The sequence below is a fragment of the Haliotis rubra genome, unplaced genomic scaffold (genome assembly GCF_003918875.1).
Source record: "Haliotis rubra isolate DU_JTF1 unplaced genomic scaffold, ASM391887v1 Scf31, whole genome shotgun sequence".
Lineage (NCBI taxonomy): Eukaryota > Metazoa > Mollusca > Gastropoda > Lepetellida > Haliotidae > Haliotis > Haliotis rubra.
The window spans coordinates 2,427,904-2,450,909 of record NW_025766980.1 but is presented as its reverse complement, the minus strand read 5'-3'; the positions used below and the strand labels follow the sequence as shown (position 1 = coordinate 2,450,909).

The window sequence follows — 23,006 nt, the reverse complement described above, 5'->3', positions numbered from 1 at the left end:
GAATGCTCTGAAACTTTGTTAGTGTAGCTATTGTGTCTGTTGATGATGGCCGCTAACAGTTGGCTGCCCCCAAGTTGGTCCAGGATCTCCTGGAAGAATTACGAAGAACGAGCTGACGCGCTCAGATTAATCAAAGTGTCACCAAGAGGTATTAGACCTTTAGAATCAAAAGCCAGAATTAAGTGAAACTTCCTCCTAGATCCATCTCTTTCCTCCCTCTCTCTGCTTCTCGGAACGGCAATAACGGCACAAGCAAGGGGCATGTGAAGCCATTGTTCAGGCATAGATGATTCAGTCAGCAGGACTCGCTCTCACCATTTCTCCAATTGAAAATTGCATCCGAAATTGAAACATTTTCCTTTCACTTGTCTAGCATCAAGGCAAAAAGTTTCCTCAAGCTTTCAAACGTGTTCCTCGCCCATTCACACCTTAATCAATGGCAGCCACTAACGTCAAAAATACATTTGAACATTGAAATTGAACTAGTCTCTCTGTCTCTCCAAACATTGGTGTATTTCACTGACTTGATGCAGATAATGGTATGAATTACATAATAGTAATGACCATTGAAAAATAAATATTGTCTTTTATTCAAATTGAATTTAAATAATCTAAACATACCGTTGTCACGGAGGTGGATCGTGGCTTTCGAAAGAAGTCAAGCTAGTTTGTTTTCATTTCCTGTTTTTCCGGGGATTGGGAGTTTTAGGTGGTATTGTATGTCTCCTGTGTCTTTGAGGGGTAGGAACTGTTTTTTGAAACCTCGGAAAAAATTAGTAGTTTTTTCACTGGTGAAATGGAGAAGGGTTTTGTGTCCCATTTCAATCAATTTAATCATCACAAAACGTCTGGACTTCATTTTCCTCAATTTCCAAGTATCAACATATCATAGCTTCACTTTGGAAACTTGATTATTTCGAGAATTTTAGATAACCAAGAGATGAATTTTCAGTAAAAAAATTGTCATTCCAAAATGAAATTGTCTCATTTAGGGAATCCGTCCCAATTTCCCCCCGATAACATCACGGGCATCCCCAAATCCCCTGTGACCACTCATGTTCAAAGGCCATATTCAGTCAGTCAAATTATTATTTTCAAATGTCAAAAAATCAATATGGCAGTCTAATTGTTTGTGAGAAGGACCTTAGGCACAACAGCCCCTCCGTGATATTTTCCTATTATGGGGTCGCGCCACTGCAGCGAGAAATACCCCTGTGTCGTCAAACGAACAAAGCCCACAGTCGGAATGTTACCATTCCTTGCAGACCTGCGACTGTCTTGTATGAAGACAAAAGGACCTGTACTAATCAAATATCGGCACTTCTGTTTCTCTTTCATGGACATTGACGACATTTACAATGAATAAAGGAAGTCCATTTCCTCATTTGTTGTTGTAATTGGGAGCGCGTCACTTTCGTTTCTAACATTTGCAAACTTTGGGGTCAAATTATATGCTATTGTCTGTTGATTAACTGACTACCCAACCCCATTGATAGAGAAACACGAAATGAAATGTAAACAGTTGTTCGTGGAAGGAATTAATATCAATATTTGGAAAATTATGCCCATTGTTTCACGTGTCATCGTACGTTTGGTTAGATCATATGCCAGCACAGATAAGTTGACAGAATAATATCGTTGTCACATGGGTGTCAAGTTTGCAAAATAAAGAGATGGACATTGCATAATACAAGAAAATTCTCTTTTTGTTTAAAATGAAGAAAAAATTATGTTACCTTCAATTTTGATTATTTATTTGAATAGTTTCTGTCATATGGGTCAACATTAAATACAACTTTAGCCTCTGCAAACAGATTGTGTGTAGGGATGGTGGCTGTATACAGTGGTAGGTGGCCATTTTGAATGTGCCAAGATTTCATACCAGTGTTTTGTGGGTGGTAATATTTCTGAGAGTGTCTTGTTGTCAACCATTGGGTTGTCAAGATTCTGTTAGTAACAGCCTGTTGTGTTACAGTGGATCACACTGCCAGTCAGGGTTTACCTGTTTCAATCCACGTTTTCCATCATGTAGGTTTCAAGTTTTGCAAAAAAGGCAAACACATTTTGTGGCTAACAACTATAGTTTTGTAATATTGTAACTCTATTTTGTTCTGTTTACCACAAGAAGGTGCAAGTTATAGCCCTGAATCATCACATGCGAGAGATAGAGAAGTTGTTATCCATAAAAGTCTTCCAGCTTCTTAATGCCCTTTGGAGACTTCTTTTTAAAATTTTGTTTTTGATTTCAGAAAAATGTCCAATTCTGTGCAGCGGCAATGGTTTGTATGCTCATGGTGTGTGCAAGTGCCACATGAACTGGAAGGGAAGAGAATGCGAGTATCGAGAAAATGAATGCCAAGTCCCCAACTGTAACGGAAATGGACATTGTATCAACGGACAGTGCGTCTGCTTCCAAGGGTTCCAAGGACCAGATTGTGGCATTGGTAAGTTCTGTTATTGTCATACCTTTCACCCACACTGGATCAATGGAAGATCCACCCATATGTTGCAACATTATTGGCAGCATGTTCCATTCATTGTTCAGGGGTATGCCTGATGTCATGAAATGGCAAACTAAAGGAAGTGAGTTGTCTTGCCTCGGGGATTATTGGGAGACCTGGCTTGAAAACCACTGGGATTAGTATTGAGATATGAGACTTGTGAATTGTCCCCTAAAAGTATTGAGGAATACAAGATACCAGCATGTAGAAAATTCTTCTTTTAATGTTTCTATGACAATTTCTTTTCTGTCACAGAATTCCCTGAAAGAAATACACTGACAAAACTTTCTCAGTACTTGTTGAAAGAAAGCCAATAAATATAATGGAATATTGTCAGCAAAGAAACTGTTATCTACAAAAAGAAGGAAAAAAAGTAATTTCATTTTGATTATTTTCTTCTCCAAACTTAATACGAAAACCAACTGTCATGGTTGGTCTTTGAATTAGATTCATTTCAAGTAAGGGTAGTGCAGTAAAACATTTCCAGCTAATGCCAAAATGGGATTAGTTCAGAACAACACAATATTGTTAGCTGATGGTGACTGAACCTTGTCTGTGACAGATAGGAATGGTCAGGAAAAATTAGTTTCTTTCTCTAGAACTCTGTAAGAGTGTCTTCTTTCTTCTGTAGAGATCACTGTGGTAGAAAATATATTACCTTGCTTAGTAAATGCTTCTATAGTTAAAGGAAAGACAAAGAGGAATCGTTTGTAAAACTGGAAGTATATACTGACTGTAACATGTCGTTATTATCAGCACCAGTTTGTTGTGTTTATAACATGTAAATATTGAGTGAGTGAGTGAGGGGGTTTACAGCAGCTTCAAACAGTACTCCAGTTATATCACAGCGTGTCAGCTTAGCTTGGGAGGAAAGCCTGATGTGATGCTGGTCTCTGAGGTTCACCATTTGGTGGAACCCATGAGCATGGGAATGATGCTGACACATATTTGGTGCCAACCAAGATTCGAAACCACGTCATACGTGTTTCATCAGGGTTCAGTGTGGCCAAGGGACGCAACTCTGTACGGTGACTTGCAGCTCCTGAGACAATGGGCCACCCTTGCCCCTGTAACATGTTGAGTGTTTGGTTTGTTAAGTAAACTGAAAAAGGAATCGACTGGTGATAACAGAATTATAACGTGCAATCCAATGTTTCATATGTATACATGTATCCTTTAATTTCATCACACGTTTAATAATTAATTTCTTTTTTCTTATTTTCTGCTGTTGTGCTTTTCCAACTTGATGTAACATATATGATTTCATATCTCAAAACTAAACCATCACAAAGTTCTTGTGAAATCTCTTCACTGATGGCTGGTGGATGTGTTTCTTAATGATGTATATTCTGTGATGGTTTGGTTTCTGAGACTGTCATGTCTATGGAGAACTGATGTGATGTTGATATGGTCGTCAGATGTGTTATAGGTCCAAGAATGTGGAAAAGGTTCATCGCAATGAGATACTCCCAAAGTATTCCTCTCTTGACAATTTCTTGAGCTTACCTTCCCCACCCACCTTCTTCACCATCTGTTATTGCCCTCTCCTACCTCTTCCCTGGGCCACCCCAGTTTCCACCCACCCAACACAGCTCCTCCTACCCTCTTCCTCCCACCCTCTTCCTGCAAAGCTCTGGTGAAGAAGTCCTATAAAGACACTACATTCATAGACCACTCCCTCAGTTAACACTCTTCTAATTAGCATCGGGGCGGTGGGGTAGCCTAATGGTTAAACCGTTGGCTCGTCACGCCGAAGACCCGGGTTCGAATCCCCACATGGGCACATTGTGTGAAGCCCATTTCTGGTGTCCCCCGCCGTGATGTTGCTGGAATATTGCTAAAAGCGGCGTAAAACCAAACTCAGTCGGTCAGTCTAATTAGCATCAATCTAACATTCCAAATTTTATGAATAACCATGACAATTTTCATAAATGTTTCTACTAAGGGAATGCTTAAATGTTAAATATATTAACAATAAACGTGGACAACACATGTCTGAACATTCTACAATGTTAACAATGTTATGAAATAGGGCTTGATAATTAACTAATCAGCATTAATGAAACAGGCAACTGCCATTTTGGCTGCCATCTCACGATGACGGCAAGCTGTTCAAAAAGACATCAAGGGGTAGTTTAGTTTAACCATGTTTTCCAACACACATCTGGAACTGCAATGCCAGAATGTTTTTTCTTCCCCAAGTATGTAAACAAATGGGGCAGGGGGACTGTGTGTTTAGATTCCACCTCATGCTATTGGTTGGTCCCCCAAAATACTCAGCTGCGTGTCCCAAGCTGAACTCCTGCCGCTCAGTGCCAGGAGAAAGCAGATGGCGACAATGCCTTGCCATACATTGCTGTTAACATAAAATATCTAATATAGCACACAGATGTTCAGAGTAAAATATTGATTGAATGCAAAATGGAAAAATTATCACCCTGTTGCTTTAGAAAATTTGGAGTGAAAAAATGGCTGTGTAGGCTAGAAACTCTAATTCTGTATTTCAAAAGATAAATTTGTGGCACTCAGCTACCCTGAAGGCAGTTGACGAATAACGTAAGCGAATCAACATGCTGTGTGACTGATCATGATCGGAAATAGATCTTAGAAAAAGGAAGTTTTTTGTACAGGCTCACGGTGAATGATTTGTCAGAGTTACCTCCCCTTCACAAGTTATGAATCACTTCAAGTCTTTTTTCACGCCAACACTGGTTTCCTTCAGTGTGAAAAATTGGGGAATGATGAAGCAATGTGACCAGTCAGAAAATTTGTCCTGTTGCGTATGGAAATGGAAGAGTAAAAAATGGGAAATATTCCCAAAAAAAACAACCAAATTTGCATTTGAAATGGAATTTTGCTGCTGATTTAAAATACTATTAAAACAGCTGAAGATTGATACAAAATGGCCTTCGAGCGGAGTTGATTTGGGTAGAGATGAGATTTGTATAGTGTGATATGTGTGGTGGTGGGAATAAGGTGTTTTACAACGTGTTTGTTTATCAATTTATTTCTAGGCTGTTTTTGTTATCTCAATTTATATCATAGATATGATATCAGCTGCTTGTTTTAGAGTTGAGTCACAGACAAGTGGTAATTGTGTTCCACATATCTTGTAGCACTCTGACAGTGAGCATCACATCATTTCTGTTCAGACCAACTTGATCAGATTGAGAGAGGGTGTCATGTTACTGTTTTTGTACAGTATGACAAAATATACTAGCTTCTGCATAGAAAAATGGCTCCGAAAAGATTCTTTGCGAACAGATAATTCTGTATAATTTCACACATAATTCAGTGTGTGTTCACATTATTCAGTTTATTCTCCGAATTCTGTGGTGTAATTACACGAGCCGAAGCTTTTTTATCCTAATAAATGTTGCAATGAATGTTTGTTGTAACAGACTGAGGTAATATGAGCCACAGTGCAATCTGATCAAGTCTGGAGAATATAATGAATAAGACTGTGCAAGAAGTTGTCCATATGAGATAAAAATCTTTTAAATGGGTAAAAAGTGAATTACATTAAGAGATGTCCTTATGAAAATATGCAGTATGAAATTTCAAGAAAAATATTATGAATAATAATGTCAACAAAAAGGGTGAAATTCTTTAGGACATATTGGCCATTTTACATCAGAGCTTAAATTTATAGTTTTAGATATTATATTTCAAAAGTGATTTATGTAAGAGCGCTTTGACAAGTCAGGTTAAAGTTTGGAGTAGCACTATGGTTTCTAAAATGTGAGTAGCGAAATGATGGTTGTCATCTTGCATCCGAGAACCTCTTGCACATGTCTCTATGTTGTACAGTGTATTTCTGTATAAGTCTCTGTGTTAGTGTGCTTGCTTTCATCTGTGCACTCTTTCTGTTGCTTTCTCAGTTGACTGTGTTATGTCCAATTGCTCTGGTAACGGGGTGTGCATCCACGGCCAGTGTATGTGTTTCAAGGGCTATAGAGGGAATGCGTGTAGCGTACCCGACAAAATAAATGTGACGCAAATATGCGCTAAAGACTGCTCAAGCCATGGAGTGTACGATGTGGAGACCCATCGCTGCATATGCGAGCGCCATTTCACAGGCGAGGACTGTGAAACAGGTAATGCATCTTGGGAAGGAATGCCATTTAAATCGAATGTAATCATTCATAATCGGCTTTTGCCACCAGCTTCACCTGTAGCCTCTAACCCATTCTGTAGCACTAACGTTCAATTACTACTACCACTTGTAATGCAAGGAGGAGCCATGATTAATAGCGTGGCAGTCAAAGAGGTGTCCACAATGCATCAAAACTGTCGGCCATTGCTACAAAACTGTCCCCAGTTCACACTGTGTGGTTTGCCCATGCTTTGAACTTCCAACCCTCTCGTATCTACAATTGAGCAGGACTGCAATGGAATCGCATTTGGTGAATTTAATTACACTGTGTTCTCTTTCGTCCAACTTTAAGCTCATGTATCATGTGACAGGCCATAAATGACTTGCTACTATCACTGTTGATCTGTTGGATATGAAAGTTACGACACTCTAATCAGCATGACGCCAGTTAAACTCATGTATGTTTCGTTACATTTTTGGGAAGTATAATTAATGTTCTTGTTGCCGCATGAACCATGTTTTCTTGTGTTAGTGTTTTTTGTTGTTATGTTTTTTACTTCCATCGCATGTAAATAAATGCCACTTGTCACATCTGACACTCACAAATGTCTGTTGTCCGAATGTTTAACAGAGCGCTAATTTTATTTGACATGTTGATAAGGGTTATTCTTTAGGGAATAATTGCAGGGCGTAGTTTCATTAATCCATTCAGATGAGTGGGATCAAAGGGAGATAACTGCTTGTCAGAGACAGATCACCCGGAATGGACAAGGGATTTGCAACTTGAGAACTTTTAACATAATCATGAGAGGTCACTTTCTGTTGACTGGATCACCCATCACTCCTAATGTGAACAGTAGACTGGTCCTAATGAATTGGTGGGTCAGTTCTATTATGAGATAGGGTGGGTGGCAGGGGGGTGTTGGTCAGCATATTCTGAGTGTTTATATATTCATATATATTGTCTTCTGCTTATAATATATTTTGTCAGTATCTCTTTTAGCATGAATCATACTATTGATATGATCTCAGTTCCATATGTGCACAATTCAAAATGAAACACATACAGAATATGATTTTGTAACATTTGATAACAATGACAACTTTGTTTAACATGAATATGTCCTTTAGGTTACCATGTGGCTTAAATGGAAACATGATAGTTAATTCAATCATTGCTAAATGCCATTTTCTGGTGTTCTTTTGCAAGGAACAGTTTGCCATATATGTGAAGCCATTTCAGTCAGGACGAGAAGGATGTGTTCTGTCACAGCTTGGAGCATGGTTGCTATAGCTCTGACAGAGGGTTGCCATCCAGCAACACAATGAGAGCATTAGACACTGGCATCATGTCCTGATATTCTCTGTGTTTTGTTATCAAACAAGCCCTGAATGGCACATAAGTTGCCCGGATTTTGCACCGTTACCATCGGTCTGTGGAAAATAAACATTGTACAACGTGCAGCCTTGCTGTGTTAATTATCAGCTGTTGAAATTGATAATTGATCAGTTACATCCCTTGTTGCTGGTTTCCAGAAGGCTTGGCTTTCCAAGCACAGTGGGTAATCCTTGGTACAACAAACAAGTATGGGTGTGATGTACCAGCCTATTGTATAATGGCTAACAAAGGTTGAAACACACAATTAACTTGGAATGCTTGACAGCTCGTTGGCTGGTTTATTAATTTCAGCATGATTTTATGGTTTTCATGATTTGATATTCATTGTTTTGTGGTGAAGCATTTGTTTCATATTAAATTGTTTACTAAAACAGTTTGTAATTTGCCATGTTTATGCTTCATGGAAATTCTGTAAGAATTTATGTGTACAGTTGTAAAATCTTACTTTAAACCCTTTCTAAATGACACCTATTCAAAGGTTTATTCTGTTGTTAGAAATACCTTGAAATAGTTCTAATTTTGAATTATGCATTTGACATCATCAAACTTTGTTTACAAAGTCTGACTCTTTCACTTTCTGTGTAAATCTGAACAACAATCACAGTATTTTTAAGAGAAGAATTTGTACTAAATGAACTCATGTGTGCTTGAGAGATGATGTACAATTTCTGATAAAGTAAATATTTCCTCTTCAATGCGTTAACATATTTGTAATTGATTTTCAATAAAAGCCACACTAACTATTGAGAACCTGTTGTGAATCCTTCGCCCTGACTGTCTCGATGCTGGTTCAGTAATAGTGCCCTACACCCACACTGCCTGGCTATTTCACCTACTCAATACCTTGGTCGTTGTGTTGGGGCTGCTAGTTAGCCATATTTACTTTTTGTTTGCAGAAATTTGTCGACTTGAGTGCTTTCATGGCTTCTGCAAAAATCAGCGATGTGAGTGTGACGAGGGTTTTACTGGTGCCCTCTGTGATCAGCTTAAATGCGACCATCGATGTGAATTGCACGGATACTGCAACAATGGGACCTGCACATGCCAGAATGGTTGGAATGGAAAGCACTGCACAATTGGTGAGAAGGGAGATAATTCTTTGGCAAGGGGAGATAATGCTGTTCTAATTGGTCAATAATATTTGAGAATAGATGCATTGAATTTAAGAGTTAATAGATATGAAATGTAGTATTTTTTCATTTTTTTTAGATATGGTGTGTTTTTTTAATGAATTGGAAAACATGTACTACAAAATTGAAATCTATCATTTCGCCTCTCTTATTAATATATTTTTGGGCATTATTATAAAAAGTATTTAATCATTCTTCAGATCAGCAAATTAATTTCTTTAGCTAAACTATAAACTTTAATGCATGCTGTACATGGACATTTGTCAAAAATACAGTGCGAAAAGCAATGCAGTTAACTTTGTTTATAACAATCAAGGACTAATAATTCTGGTTTATATAACTGTAATTTGATATACACAAGGAAAACAGTTGGTTACTGTGTATGGTTAATTCATTGTTAGCATGTTCTTATCATATATAGTTTACTGCATATGTAAATTTTTGGGAAGGCAGTATTGAAGTAGGTTTTTGCTGATGTTTAAATCTCACCTCCTGTTGAGTTGACCTTTGTTTTGGCGAATGGCTTTGAGGTCACACAATAAAGGTAACGATAGGGACCTTTTCTCCTGACATTTTGTAACTATTATGGGATATTATTCTCAGGCCGCTCATAATTGCACACTTTGAATATAGACTGTGAAATTGATCCAATTACATGGAGATGAATGGCAAAATGAACAACGGAATCGTGTCAGGCGGTCATGTGATAGGAAATTGATTTGTGCTGTTTTAATTGCGCTGTTATAAAACAGTTCCAGCTATTATTTACTGGGAAATATTGCATTGGGGTCTTACAGAATCGGAAATCTATGTTTTATGATGGGATTAAATTTTACATTTCTCTGCAAATGGGAAATAAGAGTAATGTTGCAGTCATAAAGAAAATATTGAGAATTCTATCCTTGCAGCAACAAACCAACGTAATAGCACTTCCTCTCATGGGAAATGTTTTCCAACAGACTCTTTTTGCATCTGGGTATTTACAATGAGGAGATTACTCCCAAGGAAGCTATACCGTGTGTTTGAAATTTCAACCATTTATCTGATGTAGAATTGATTCTTAAAGCTTTTTGACTGGCTGTTCAAAGTATGAATAATTACGTTATCATACAGAGGAAAGTGCTGGATACGTCTTGTATTGCCCGTCAGAAATTGTCTGAAGAAATGTATGAAGACGTGAAATATATAAGATGAAGAAGGTGATTGCTTCAGTGAACAGAGTAATAATAGAAGTAATTTGAACTCTTAGATTATACCACTCAACTTTTGATAAGGACCACACCTTTTGATAAAATTCTTAGTGAATGTTGACCTGTAATGGCAAAACTGTGAACTATTAGTTTGAAGTAAAGGTATTGTTTAGTTTGGTTAATTGTAAATTGTACATATTTCATTATTTTAGAAGTGAGAACGCAGAATCTCTTCCTGAAACTGAAAATTCGCTGCAGTATTGCTGACGATTAAAAATGTGATGTGAAATGCAATTTTTTCATCAAATCTGTTTTTAGTGTTTTTGAGTGAGATTAGCATTAATTTTTAAACATGAAAATGTACTTAAAGGGATAAATGTAAAGATGAAACACTATATGACACAAACACGGAGTGCTCTGCTGCTGTCATAAGACATAATGTGTTACATTGAAGGGACAAAAACTGTCCACATCATTGCACGAAACACTGATTTGATGAATTTAGGTATCAAAGGAAGATTTAAAAGAAGTGGCTTTGTTTGATGGGAGTGATTGGCAGGTGTCATCGTGTGACCATATAAGGAAGCTGATCCAATAACTTGTCAATTACACTTGGCACGCCATTTACGTTTCCCAATCTGTCCAGCTGAATGGGTTGGTATCGTGAAGCCTTCGATGCATTCAGGTTTACTTTCAGTCCATTTAATCATGATATGCTGGTTAAAGACAAAAACTTTAAACTTGAAAGAGATAAAACGGCTTGAAGTTATTGAATTATTTCACAGGAGTTAGATATGTGTTTCATAAGGAGAGGTTCTTTTGGGGTAACATTCTGGTAAAATGTTTGAGTAATGTGAACTTCATTGTGATTAGTGATCTGAGAAAAATCAAACTAGTAATTTTTAGCAATGCAGAGTATTTGGGTTGGGGCATTTTGTCTAATAAGGGGGATTGTCCAGTTTGGCTGGTCACTCAGCCCGTGATGAAGGGCTGGCAGCCGCTATCAGTGTAATGCTAGACTACAGATAGAGGTTGAAGAACAAGCAGTTCTTCCATATGAATATCACTACTCTGTCAAAACATGACAGATTAACCATAGTTCTTCAAAATAATTATGTGTTCTTAACTTCTCTTGAGCAGTATATAAGTTTCTGCCTCTATTTGTTCCAGATCAGAATGTGTTTATTTACATGTGGGTTTATTTCCATGTGGGCAGGGTATGTCTGTAATATTGCTGACTCCAGCACAAACACGAGGGACAGGCTCCCTCGCCAACCAAATAAAATAAATCATTTCGTCCATTTTAATGTAGAACTCTCTCCCAGTCACTGTAAAACCAATTGTATTAATTTGAAAATACTGAGATGCATTATTATTTCTGGGAATTATTTCATTTGAGATACAATATTGGAAGATAAATACTTTGATTAGGCAGTAGTTCGTGTTCAAGAGAATTATTTAACACTTAGGTCCTTGCAGAAACTTTCAAACAATGTGAATATTTGTTTTAATTAAAGAATGCTAATGTTTATTTAAAGCCTCCTGGCCAGGTCTGACAAAGTGAATTACATGTCCATTGGCATTTCCTTCGTAGCTGCACAACAATTTACATTCCCACGGGAGCCAATTTAAAAGCTTTTGTGTAAATTCTTAAATATTGTATTATCCTTTGTTAGAAAGTTGGAACTCCATATGGACAGTTATTCATTTGGAGCGTTGTCGTCATAATCGCGGAGATGCATTTGTTCGTGAAAGGGAGACGATTACACCAGTGATCATGACACCATCCCAAGCATTCCGTTTCTCGGGTGTCATTCATATCAGTTTCAACATTTTATTGTATTAAAATATTATACTGACGAGAAAGATGCCATAATAATTAAAGGCCGTCTGTCCACCTTTTTTCATCGTTAGTTTCAATTAAGAAATTATCATTAGGCGTTCTTAGGCAGATGGCCCATATTGCTTGGGCCGGCCCATCAATCAGAGAGTCTTAGGGCAGTATTATGCAGAAAATATAATATGTTTTTGACATGGTGCTAGTCTGTCTGGGATTTTAGCCCTATCAGGTGGCAGACGCAGCCTTTGTAGAGACGTTTTGAAAAATGTGTCCATTTGCTTCAATCGGATTGTATTCTCACACATGTAATTGTACAATGAGATGGTTGATAATGAGATTGGACTCAAGTTAAGCATCAAACTCATTACTCATGCAGTGCGTGATTATGTTGGAATATTATTTGTGGGTTACATTTCTGAAAGTCTTCATCAATTATGAACTATTGTTTTTAAGTCGAATGGTTGGAAATTTGATATTTCAATTTTGTATAGCTGACATGTGAAGGTTTTGTTTTTTTAAAAAACAACAACAAAAAAACATCCATGGTGTTTTTATCATTTAGAGTGTTGATGACCCATAAAAAAAATTGTATTGAGTGTTTGACACATCATCAAAACTATTGCATGAATTGACTGTCATCCATGCTTGAAAATGCACTATTAGTGGAAAAAGAAAAAAAAAATGTAATCATCCTTTGACAAGGTTTAATGGGTATAATCTTTGAAAAAAGTATTTGTATTGTTAGTGGTTCAGTCTATCTGCTTCTGTTGTGATGTGCTGATCTCAGGGGATATAATGATAATATTCTCTGGAAGGCCATCTCCAGCAAGTTATCAAAACATGAAACAATTTTCAGATAATTGTTATATCATATGAGTTCACGGAGTGCATGTTTGCCAGTCCCATTCAGTAGTGACTGACATAGTGCTGAAGAACTAAATTTGATAGCTGATGGTGGAACAGATGAAGCTGAAAAATACTTAACCGACTTATAAATGTTTTTTGTCCTTTGAAGGAAGATGTATAAGTTTCTGCAGTGTCCATTTGCCGATTACTCTCCTTATTCGACACTGGTTCTGATCCCACTGATGTAATTTGATCACAGCACTTTCACATTAACAGATTGATGTTTGGTGTGTTTTTTTCACAAATCCCTCTTTTTGTATCGACAGACGGCTGCCCTGATGATTGTAGCAACCATGGCGATTGTAAAAGATTCCGAGAAGGATGGAATTGCACTTGCAGTGAAGGATGGAAGGGCTTGGCGTGCAACATTGCGAAGGAAACCAAATGTGACGATATGGCTGACAATGACAATGGTATGCAGTCACGTACATTACACACACTCTCGACAACAGACGGCCCACAATCCTCACTTTCGTTATGAATCACACACTTTGATTCTGCAACATTACACAAATCGCTTTCGTCTCGGACATGCAATGGCACGAGAAGCCAGGATTGTTTAATTAATTGATACGTTCCAATGACTAACTCGCCGTGCAGTCGTCACATGGTACCGGGTCGGACATGTCGTCATTGATGTCGTCGTTGATGCCAGTCTATCTTGCAGATTGTCTGTCAGAACTCTCTCTCTCCCAGACATGTTTGCAGATGGAGTCAACATGACTCAAAGGTGTATCAGTAATGAAAATGATAAGACGTCTGCTGCCATTTGGGGAAATTGGAAGAAAATCACGAACCTATGTTGAATATGATAAGTTAAGTACCTCTGGTAGTTATTAAAACTGACCCAAGTCATATTTGAATTTTGCCATCAGGGAGGAAATCATGTTTAGTGCATATTTCTGTGTAACAGGAAGACTCTTGATGTGCAATAACTGAGTCATGTTCCTGGTTATGCGAGGGAGGAGAACATGGGAGGGGCAGCTTGTGCATGATGGGGACGCAATTCAGGGACTGATATTGATTTGATTATTAGTCCCGAAAGTCAAATAAAAAATGTAACAGAAAGAGAAAAAATAATATGTATAGCAAATGGAACCAGTTTATGTTGCTGTATTTACCTTGAAGAGAGGAAGGGTAGTCCACAGGCTGAAGCTCCCACCCTTTTACTGAAACCCTGGTTTGATTCTTCTAGTTGTTACAATATATGAGGCCAACCGCCTCCGTGGTGTTGTGGTTAGAGAGTCCGCCCGGAGAGCGGAAGGTCGCGGGTTCCATCCTCGACAGCGTCATACCAAAAGACGTTAAAACATGTTACTTGTTGGTCCCTGCCTGGCGCTCGGCATTAACGGGTACAACAAGGACTGGTCGGCTGGGAGTCAGTATAATGTGTCTGAGTGGGGTATTCATGCTTCACTGTGGCATGGTATCTCAGTGGGCTAGCACTATAAAACCAGCTTCAGTTTGGGCTAGTACAAGCAGCTGCACATACACACGTATGCACGTTGTCATATGAGCGAAATATTCTCAAGCATGACGTTAAACCCAATTTCACCTCACCTCACCTGCAATATATGAGGCTGATATTGTGGTGTTTTAGGTAATATATGGGTGAAATAACACTATAAACTATACAAAACCCTTTTTCTCCTGCAAATGTGAATATGGTCTAGTAGGTTCATGCTGTTTCTCATGTTTCTTTGCCTTGTAGATGGACTGTTGGATTGCCTGGACCCAGACTGTTGTTCGACCGTGTCCTGCAGTAATGACCAGTATTGCAAGGTGTCGCCAGATCCCAAGGACGTCCTCCTTAGCAAACAGCCACCAAGTACAACAGCCTCTTTCTTTGACAAGATGCGCTTCCTCATCGAGGAAGACAGCGTACAGACCCACGCCACTCGCAATGCCTTCAATGAAAGGTGAGGTCACTACCATATCTTAATTACTGTTGTAACGATCAGTAATGGCAGAACACTTTTGCTTTGTTGAGACAAGACTCGTCACTGAATCGTAGACTTCATTCAGAATCAGATTGTTGACTGCAGCATATGACATATAGCCTTCTAAGGTATGACTGTATGACACGTAACATTTATTTAGTTGTGTTTCGAACAACACAAGACTACTTTTCTGCTTTGACGACTACTGTATCTGGGTCCTGGATGTGCAGTAAATAGGTTCATTGCAGGGTTCCAGGTTTGAATCCTGGCGGTAAACATTGTCAGCTGGCTCTTTATTATGTGATATAGTTGTAGGTAACTGAAAGCCATGGAAGGACGGGATAACTGGCTGCTCTGCTTGACCAAGGCTGCTTAGTGCTTGTATTGTTGTTTGTTCATTTGTTGTTTAATGATGCCCTCAGCTGTATTCCATGTACATGACAGCTGTTTTTAACTACTTGAGTCTGGACAATCCAGTGATTGACATCATGAACACTGATCTACACAATGTCAGTGAATCTGAGTTCCATCTTGCAACAATCATGGTTTGCTGAAGACCACATCTAACTCTGCTCTTTCTGAGAGTTGTGTTGCGGTATGTTTATGAAGGGGTAGAGACAGACTGGTGTCAAGTTCATCTCATGAATATTTTTCAAATTTACTGATCTTAGGATTCTTTTTTTTTGCTGCTAGATATTTTTTAACAGTGTAGATATTATTGGATTTTGTTTGTTTCATTGGATAAGAAATGGTCTGAAATCTTACATTGGAAACTTGAGATTATTACCTGGTTCACACATCTTTCTTTTTCAACCTACATTTATGGTAATTAATATTTCACTGGTTATTGATTTTGTGGATGGGTTTGTTTCCAGCTATGTCTTTTACAAGCTGGAGCTTGTGGACAAAGGCTAGCACTAGAGTTGGGTCTGAGATCAAGTGAAGTAATGTTTGGAATAATTCACCACAGAGCCACATTTCTCAGGTTAATGTTGGTCATGTCGGCCAATTTTGACAAAGGACAGAGCTGTTTTTTGTAACCCAAATTTCATAAGACCCCCCTAGATCCTTGTGACATCTCACCTCCTGAGAATAAGTGGCGATTACGTTGATTTTTTTACAGCAAATTAAGTCAATTGTACCCACAACAAACGCTGCAGTTCAGCTTAATTTGAAAATATATGCATCATTTGTGCAGTTTTCTCTCTTTTTTATGAAAAGAAACCAAATTAGAGGGTCCTTTACCAAATCACTTGCCTTGACATCGGTATGAGTCAGCTCAAGGTTGTCTCCCCTGAAAAAATTCCCCAAATGTAATTGATGTGCTGTCAAAGAGTCAGAGATTTTTTCACCAATATTTGAGTTCCAGACACTGGCACTGAGATCTGCAACGACCTCAAGAAACATCAAACACTTGAGATGTCGATTTAGATATATTTAGACCCCACTGTATAACTTCATGTCATCATACTGGCCTTTTAATGTTAACCCTTTAGGGCAAATGTATGTTTTTTCATACAAACACATATTTCTCCATAAATGAAAAATGTTAATACCAAGTTTCATATTTGAATTTAATCTTTAAAGACATGGTTCCGGTTCTTCCTTTTATTGTCTGAAAATATTGTCAATTTTCAGTGAAGGTTGGAACTTCTGGGTTCAAATTTTAACACAGTTATTAAGAATTTAATCCAGTTAAATGTCATTCAGCAAGATCAGTGCCTGTGTTTCATGTCGTATTCATAATTTCAGCTTAGAGACAACCTGATGTTATTTTTTCTTCAATGGAAATTTATATTTTTTTAAAATTCTTAAGATGTGACGGTTCTTTTAACAGTGTAAAAAGATGTCTGTCAAATTTAAGACCATGTGGGCAGGTTTACTCCAAATTGTGAAATTGAATTTTTCAAGATTGAATTGGTGTTATTAAATTGAATTTTCAGTATTCTTCCAAGCCTGTGCTTGGGCTCAAGGGTTAAGCTCCTTCATTCCTCAGTGATCTGGTCTCAGTTGGCAGGAGACAGCAGCACAGAAGTGTTGAGGTCCCAAAGTTATCACTTGGCTCCCCACCCAAATGCCAACCCCAGATTTCAGCACATTGGCAAAACTCGACAGAAGTTCAATAATCCCTAATGTGTTACATTTTGTGCCTGAATCAGACAATTACGCTGATTTAATCTTCATTTAAAACATTCTTCCCATATCTGTTCTCTGTCGAGACTTTTCCTTCCAGTTTTGGCACTCCATCCCACATTCCCTAAAGTCAACGGAGACGGGTTTTACTCCAATAAGATTCCTGCTTTACCCATTGGCGTTATAATGGCTTTACGCAATCCCGCAAGGTGGCTTATTTGGAAAAATTGTTTCATTGTTCCAACTGAATGATGGCAATTTTGAAATTACTCCCGCTTTCTTTGTTCAACCCTTTTAAACCTTTTTTAATCTCTCAACAAGATAGGCCATTTATGAAGATTACCAGATTTCAAACTTAACTCTTCCATAATTGTTAATCACCATTCTCATACCATAGACAAGCTGTTTTCGAATCTGAATCTCATTAAGTTCATTGTCGCCAGAAATGTAAAATCATAAAGAGAAAAAAAAGGCGACAAATGTGTTTAAGCAAAACAAATGAGAAATTAGAATTTACATGTTCACTAGAACAATGAAAAACAAAAACAAGGTCACTTGGTGTTGCTAGAAGTGGCAGACAAACAAGGGGCAATGTTTTAATATTGCATCTGTTATGACAGTTTTCAATTAAACTTTTGAAGCTATCTGCCCAAAGTGGAAAAGCATGTTGATGTCTTCAGAGCATGACCTGCGATAATTGCAATATTCCACACCTGGGATTCACCTCAACTCTGTCCGAGACCAGTTTTCGTATCGGTTTGGTGAACATTATCTGAAAATTGCTGTGTTTGGCCATTCCAATATGGAAACTGACAGATCAGTGTAACCTGAGGTTGTAACGGATGTTCCATTTCACCGATAGTTGCCACCATGGTGATAACACAATTGATATCACGAAATCTCTGACTAGACTGTATCATATTGCATACACTGTTTGGTTTTAACAAAGAAATGTGGTCCAATGTTGGCCTTCACATCTGTCACAGTTCCGATGACGAGGTGCTCATGTCATATTGTCTCAGGTTACTGTGTCATCATTCATGGTTATAGAGCCTACAGGAAAATACTGGCGCCAATGTAACAAGACTAATTTCGATGAAATCTTCCTCCATGAATAAATCTGGAGGGAATTTCTCAGACCAGATGGGGAAAATAGCTTGGAATTCTTTTGATGCCAAAGCTTGTTTCAGTTAGATTTTTCATTAAAATTTTGACAGGTGCACAATAACATGGTAGCTGGTTTTATGTAACTGGAGACTGCAGGCTATGATGATATGGGTCCCTGGACCGAGTTCACCGAGGACTTCAGAATGGTACCCCATATATATCACCTCATGAGGATCTTCAGTGTACCAGGCTTGTCTTCTCTGGGACTACAGTATCATGTGCTTATCTCATATGGGTTTTCCAGTATCTTTTGCTGGTTCTTTGGGTTTCCCCATATCCCATGTTTGTCTCTGATCAGTCAAAGATGCCTGCCACACGTTATCATATCCCAAATGCATAGATCAATGTTCATTATGTTGATCACTGGATTATCTGGTCTGGACAAAACTCAAGTTTCCTGTTTGTGATCTCTGGGTCAGCAGTATCTTATTGATTTCTTCTGGGTCTTTAGTATCCTGTGTCTCTAGTATCTTGTGCTTGTAACCAGTGGGTCTCTAGTATGTAATGCTTGTAACCAGTGGGTCTCTAGTATCTTGTGCTTGTAACCAGTGGGTATCTAGTATGTAATGCTTGCAACCAGTGGGTCTCTAGTATCCTGTGTCTCTAGTATCTTGTGCTTGTAACCAGTGGGTCTCTAGTATGTAATGCTTGCAACCAGTGGGTCTCTAGTATCCTGTGTCTCTAGTATCTTGTGCTTGCAACCAGTGGGTCTCTAGTATCCTGTGTCTCTAGTATCTTGTGCTTGTAACCAGTGGGTCCCTAGTATCCTGTGTCTCTAGTATCTTGTGCTTGTAACCAGTGGGTATCTAGTATGTAATGCTTGCAACCAGTGGGTCTCTAGTATCCTGTGTCTCTAGTATCTTGTGCTTGTAACCAGTGGGTATCTAGTATGTAATGCTTGCAACCAGTGGGTCTCTAGTATCCTGTGTCTCTAGTATCTTGTGCTTGTAACCAGTGGGTATCTAGTATGTAATGCTTGCAACCAGTGGGTCTCTAGTATCCTGTGTCTCTAGTATCTTGTGCTTGTAACCAGTGGGTATCTAGTATGTAATGCTTGCAACCAGTGGGTCTCTAGTATCCTGTGTCTCTAGTATCTTGTGCTTGTAACCAGTGGGTATCTAGTATGTAATGCTTGCAACCAGTGGGTCTCTAGTATCCTGTGTCTCTAGTATCTTGTGCTTGTAACCAGTGGGTATCTAGTATGTAATGCTTGCAACCAGTGGGTCTCTAGTATCCTGTGTCTCTAGTATCTTGTGCTTGTAACCAGTGGGTCTCTAGTAAGTAATGCTTGTAACCAGTGGGTCTCTAGTATCCCATGCTGGTTTCCTGTGAGTCTCCAGGGCATGGCAAAAGGGACATATTCTATGTGGATTGAGTTGATCTCACAGATGTACTCATTGCTTTCCCTCCATGAACCACTGCTTTGGGTTCAGCTCCAGGGGTGTTATACGACATAATGTTATACAACTGTTGAGAGTATTGTGGTAGATATTCACTTCATTGCCAGCATGCTGAGCAATTGTTTAGTGTTCATTTAAATGTGTCATTATGTACTTTAATAAATGTATTTGTTTTTGTTGTTGTGGAAGGACTCAGCAGACGGTACTTTTAATTATAGCCCCCAAAATATTCATGATTCATGAACTGTTTTTGTTCTGTATATATTTATGACATTCCTTCATCCCCAAATATGTTCATTTGGTTTATTTCAAAACACACAAATCATTTCAGAACTGTGAACATGGTTTGAGAATGAAGGTATTTTCAAAAAAGCAGAAGAGCAAGTTTTGAGGCTAATTGCCAAGATTTAAGAGAAGAGAATTGGGTGCAGTTGAGAGTTCTGTTTCCTTCAACAACTTTCTGCCTGACTTGAACTCGCATTCCATATCTTCCTCTTGCCAGAAGAGGTGTTTTTTACCAATCTTTCTTGCATTGTTAGTCTGTAAGACTTCCACTTTGTACACAAGCCAGCAGCATTTCAAGTGTCAAAGCATCCCCTGCTTTCTGTCTTCCGTGTAAACTAAGGAAGCTTTTTAGGAGGGGCCCTGTTAATCCCGGCGATATATTATACGTTTCTTACTGTTACCTGGCAACTTTTTCAAAATATGCAGACATCAGGTAAAGGAGGCCAAATACGCTTGTTCTGAAACAACTGTTCTCAAAACAGTTCTTGGTGTTTGTGTTGTCAGGATTACATACAGACTCGCTTGCAGGCACACATGCGGAACACTTGCAACAGTTAGCAGTTGCACACGCTGCTCAGCAAGCGCTGTTTGTAGTTGTCAATATCACTTACTGTTTACATTTCATTTGTGTCATTTCCCAGCAGGAATAATTTTTCTGCTCCTCTCGTTTTATGCAAAAGTCACATTTTATACCTTCAGTTGAAAAAGGGGACATAGTGATTAGCATGTTCTTCCATGCATCTGTCTGTGGTCCGTGTTCCATCGCAGGGGTAGAACTAAAGTGTTGAATAGTTCTTTAAAACTTACTACACAGACCAGGCTAGTGGTGAAGTGGTGCATTTAGATTTTAAAAAATAGTTTTGTTCGAAACCCATTGTTTATTTCTTAATTCTTAGTTGTCAAAATTATAAGACAATACTTCCTTATGTAAATAGGGGTTCCATTACAGAATTGATTGAAAATTAAACATGATAAATGTATATTCATAAATCTGGCATTCAATAAATCAAACTTTTTGTATTGGGAATAGACTAACACTTAGTCTCTGAATATATATAATTTTGATTGAAACAAATAATTCTGTTTAAATGGAAAAGGAGCCCTAGTGAGATTCAGACCAGAGACTGATGAAATCTAGACTTGCTTCATTTAGGGCTTTAGAAGAAAGGGCTGAGGTGGAAGGGAAAGTGGTTGAGGGACTGTGAGACAGACTATGTTGGGAACTACCTTTACCAACCTGTCCTGCCCCAGCTATGTCCAAGACCAGACTACACAGAGAACTGAACCTGGAAGAATAGGTGCTGCTGAACCCACAACACCACCCAGCATGCAAGCTCATCATGCTATTCTTTTAACTGTAGTAACCTGACATGTCACACTCATGAAAATGAAAAAGAAAAATCTAATCAAATTGCAAAGTTTCTACCTCATCACGATCTATAAAACAATGCAAGAATGTTGAATAACATGTTAGGGCATTTTTCCTATTCAAAAATCCATAGGTTAAGGATAAGGGCCCTTTGGCTAGCAATTTACGTTGTATTCTTAACAAGTAACCATGATTATTCCTTCAGTGGTTTTAGACTTGTTCTTATGACAGGTTCTCGTCATAGTCCCCTGCCACGCAATTAAGAAACGTTTCCCAAACCGTTCTCATTACTTCAAAGCTATGGATGAAGTCCGCAAGCTATTGTGTTATTCCAGTCTCCTTGGAGTTTTGTTAAATCTCTTACAACGTGCAATCTAATATCTGTCAGTGTAATTACCCCAAAAACCCACATCCTCTACACAGGATGAAAGTGGGATTGTCCTTCTGTTGGCTGCAGCTTGGTTTCTGTCAAAATTTAAACATATTATCTCAATGTACATAGTATCACCTTTGTGAAAAGAAAACTTGAAAGATGCTATCTGGGTTTTGATCTGTGAAAATTGATTTTGATCGTAATAGAAAAAGTCTGATACTTCAGACCTTAAACTGAATTTGGATGGAAAATTAAATCAGATTATGTTTGGCCCAATTGGATAGGTGAAACATGGCTTATCTTTGAACTTGTCTGTTTTCCTTACGGATGAAGTTGGTGTAATTCAAGTGATGTTGGGTTTTTATCCGTGCCTGAAACATACTGGTGCAAGGTTGGTTGTGTTTGCCGTTATCTGTGAAATCAGTGGACCGCCCAAGTCGGTGTTAGAGATTACATGTGTTTATAAATTTGTGCCGTAGGGCAGCTTGCTAACTATCACATATTTTCACACGAACTGAGTGTTCCTAGATCTTGTTTCAGTGTTACCGGGTTCATCTTCTTCATGTTGTGTGTTGTTCTTCACTGAGTTCACCTTGTCCTCAGATCATAGGGTGGTATAACGCAATAGGATAACAACCGGGGTTTACAGAGTGTTATAACACAGTTGTCATGGAAATTGTTTGTTGACCTTCATTGATTGTCAAATTCACTGGTTAATGGTGTCAACATGATTTATGTTGATTTTGGATATATAAAATTTCTGTGATGTTGGTTTTGAATTTTAAAATAGAATTATTATTCAGGAGTATTGTATTGATTGTAGTAATATGATCATGTGACAAATACAGAATTCAGTTTTGTCATGAAAGTCAATGCAAGGGAGATAATCCACTTTTTCTCTTCAGTGTGTGCATTGTCAGTTATCAGCTGGGCCTCTATGAGGGTTCTATCCCAGCAGTTTGATATAGTTTTTATTATTTATGATTGGATATTGGTTTTGATTGTTAGGAGTTTGGTTAATGTCATGGTGTCATAAGAATATTCTTTGTAATTTTCAGTTCTCCTTTGCATTTGTTGTTTATATTTGACAGGAATGTTATTTTGAGAATATTGTTTTGTTTCAGCCAAGTGTCGGTCATCCGGGGACGAGTGACAACCAAAGATGGAACACCTCTGATCGGCGTTAAGGTTGAAATTGTTGCGCAGCCTCTTTATGGGTTCACCCTCACAAGAAAGGAAGGAGTGTAAGTTTGTTTGTTTATCTCTGTACTCAGCAT

At 38.3% G+C, this 23,006-nt stretch overlaps 1 protein-coding gene across 1 annotated transcript in view; it reads left to right on the top strand.

Annotated features, from left to right (window-relative positions):
* LOC124283135 (teneurin-m-like) overlaps positions 1-23,006 on the top strand; it is a 70,522-nt gene that overhangs the window by 31,669 nt on the left and 15,847 nt on the right. The window contains exons 6-11 of the mRNA XM_046719164.1: positions 2,250-2,444; positions 6,383-6,598; positions 8,893-9,075; positions 13,329-13,475; positions 14,774-14,981; positions 22,854-22,973. Of these exons, the coding sequence (XP_046575120.1) occupies positions 2,250-2,444; positions 6,383-6,598; positions 8,893-9,075; positions 13,329-13,475; positions 14,774-14,981; positions 22,854-22,973 (1,069 nt within the window). The remainder of the gene's footprint in view (positions 1-2,249; positions 2,445-6,382; positions 6,599-8,892; positions 9,076-13,328; positions 13,476-14,773; positions 14,982-22,853; positions 22,974-23,006) is intronic.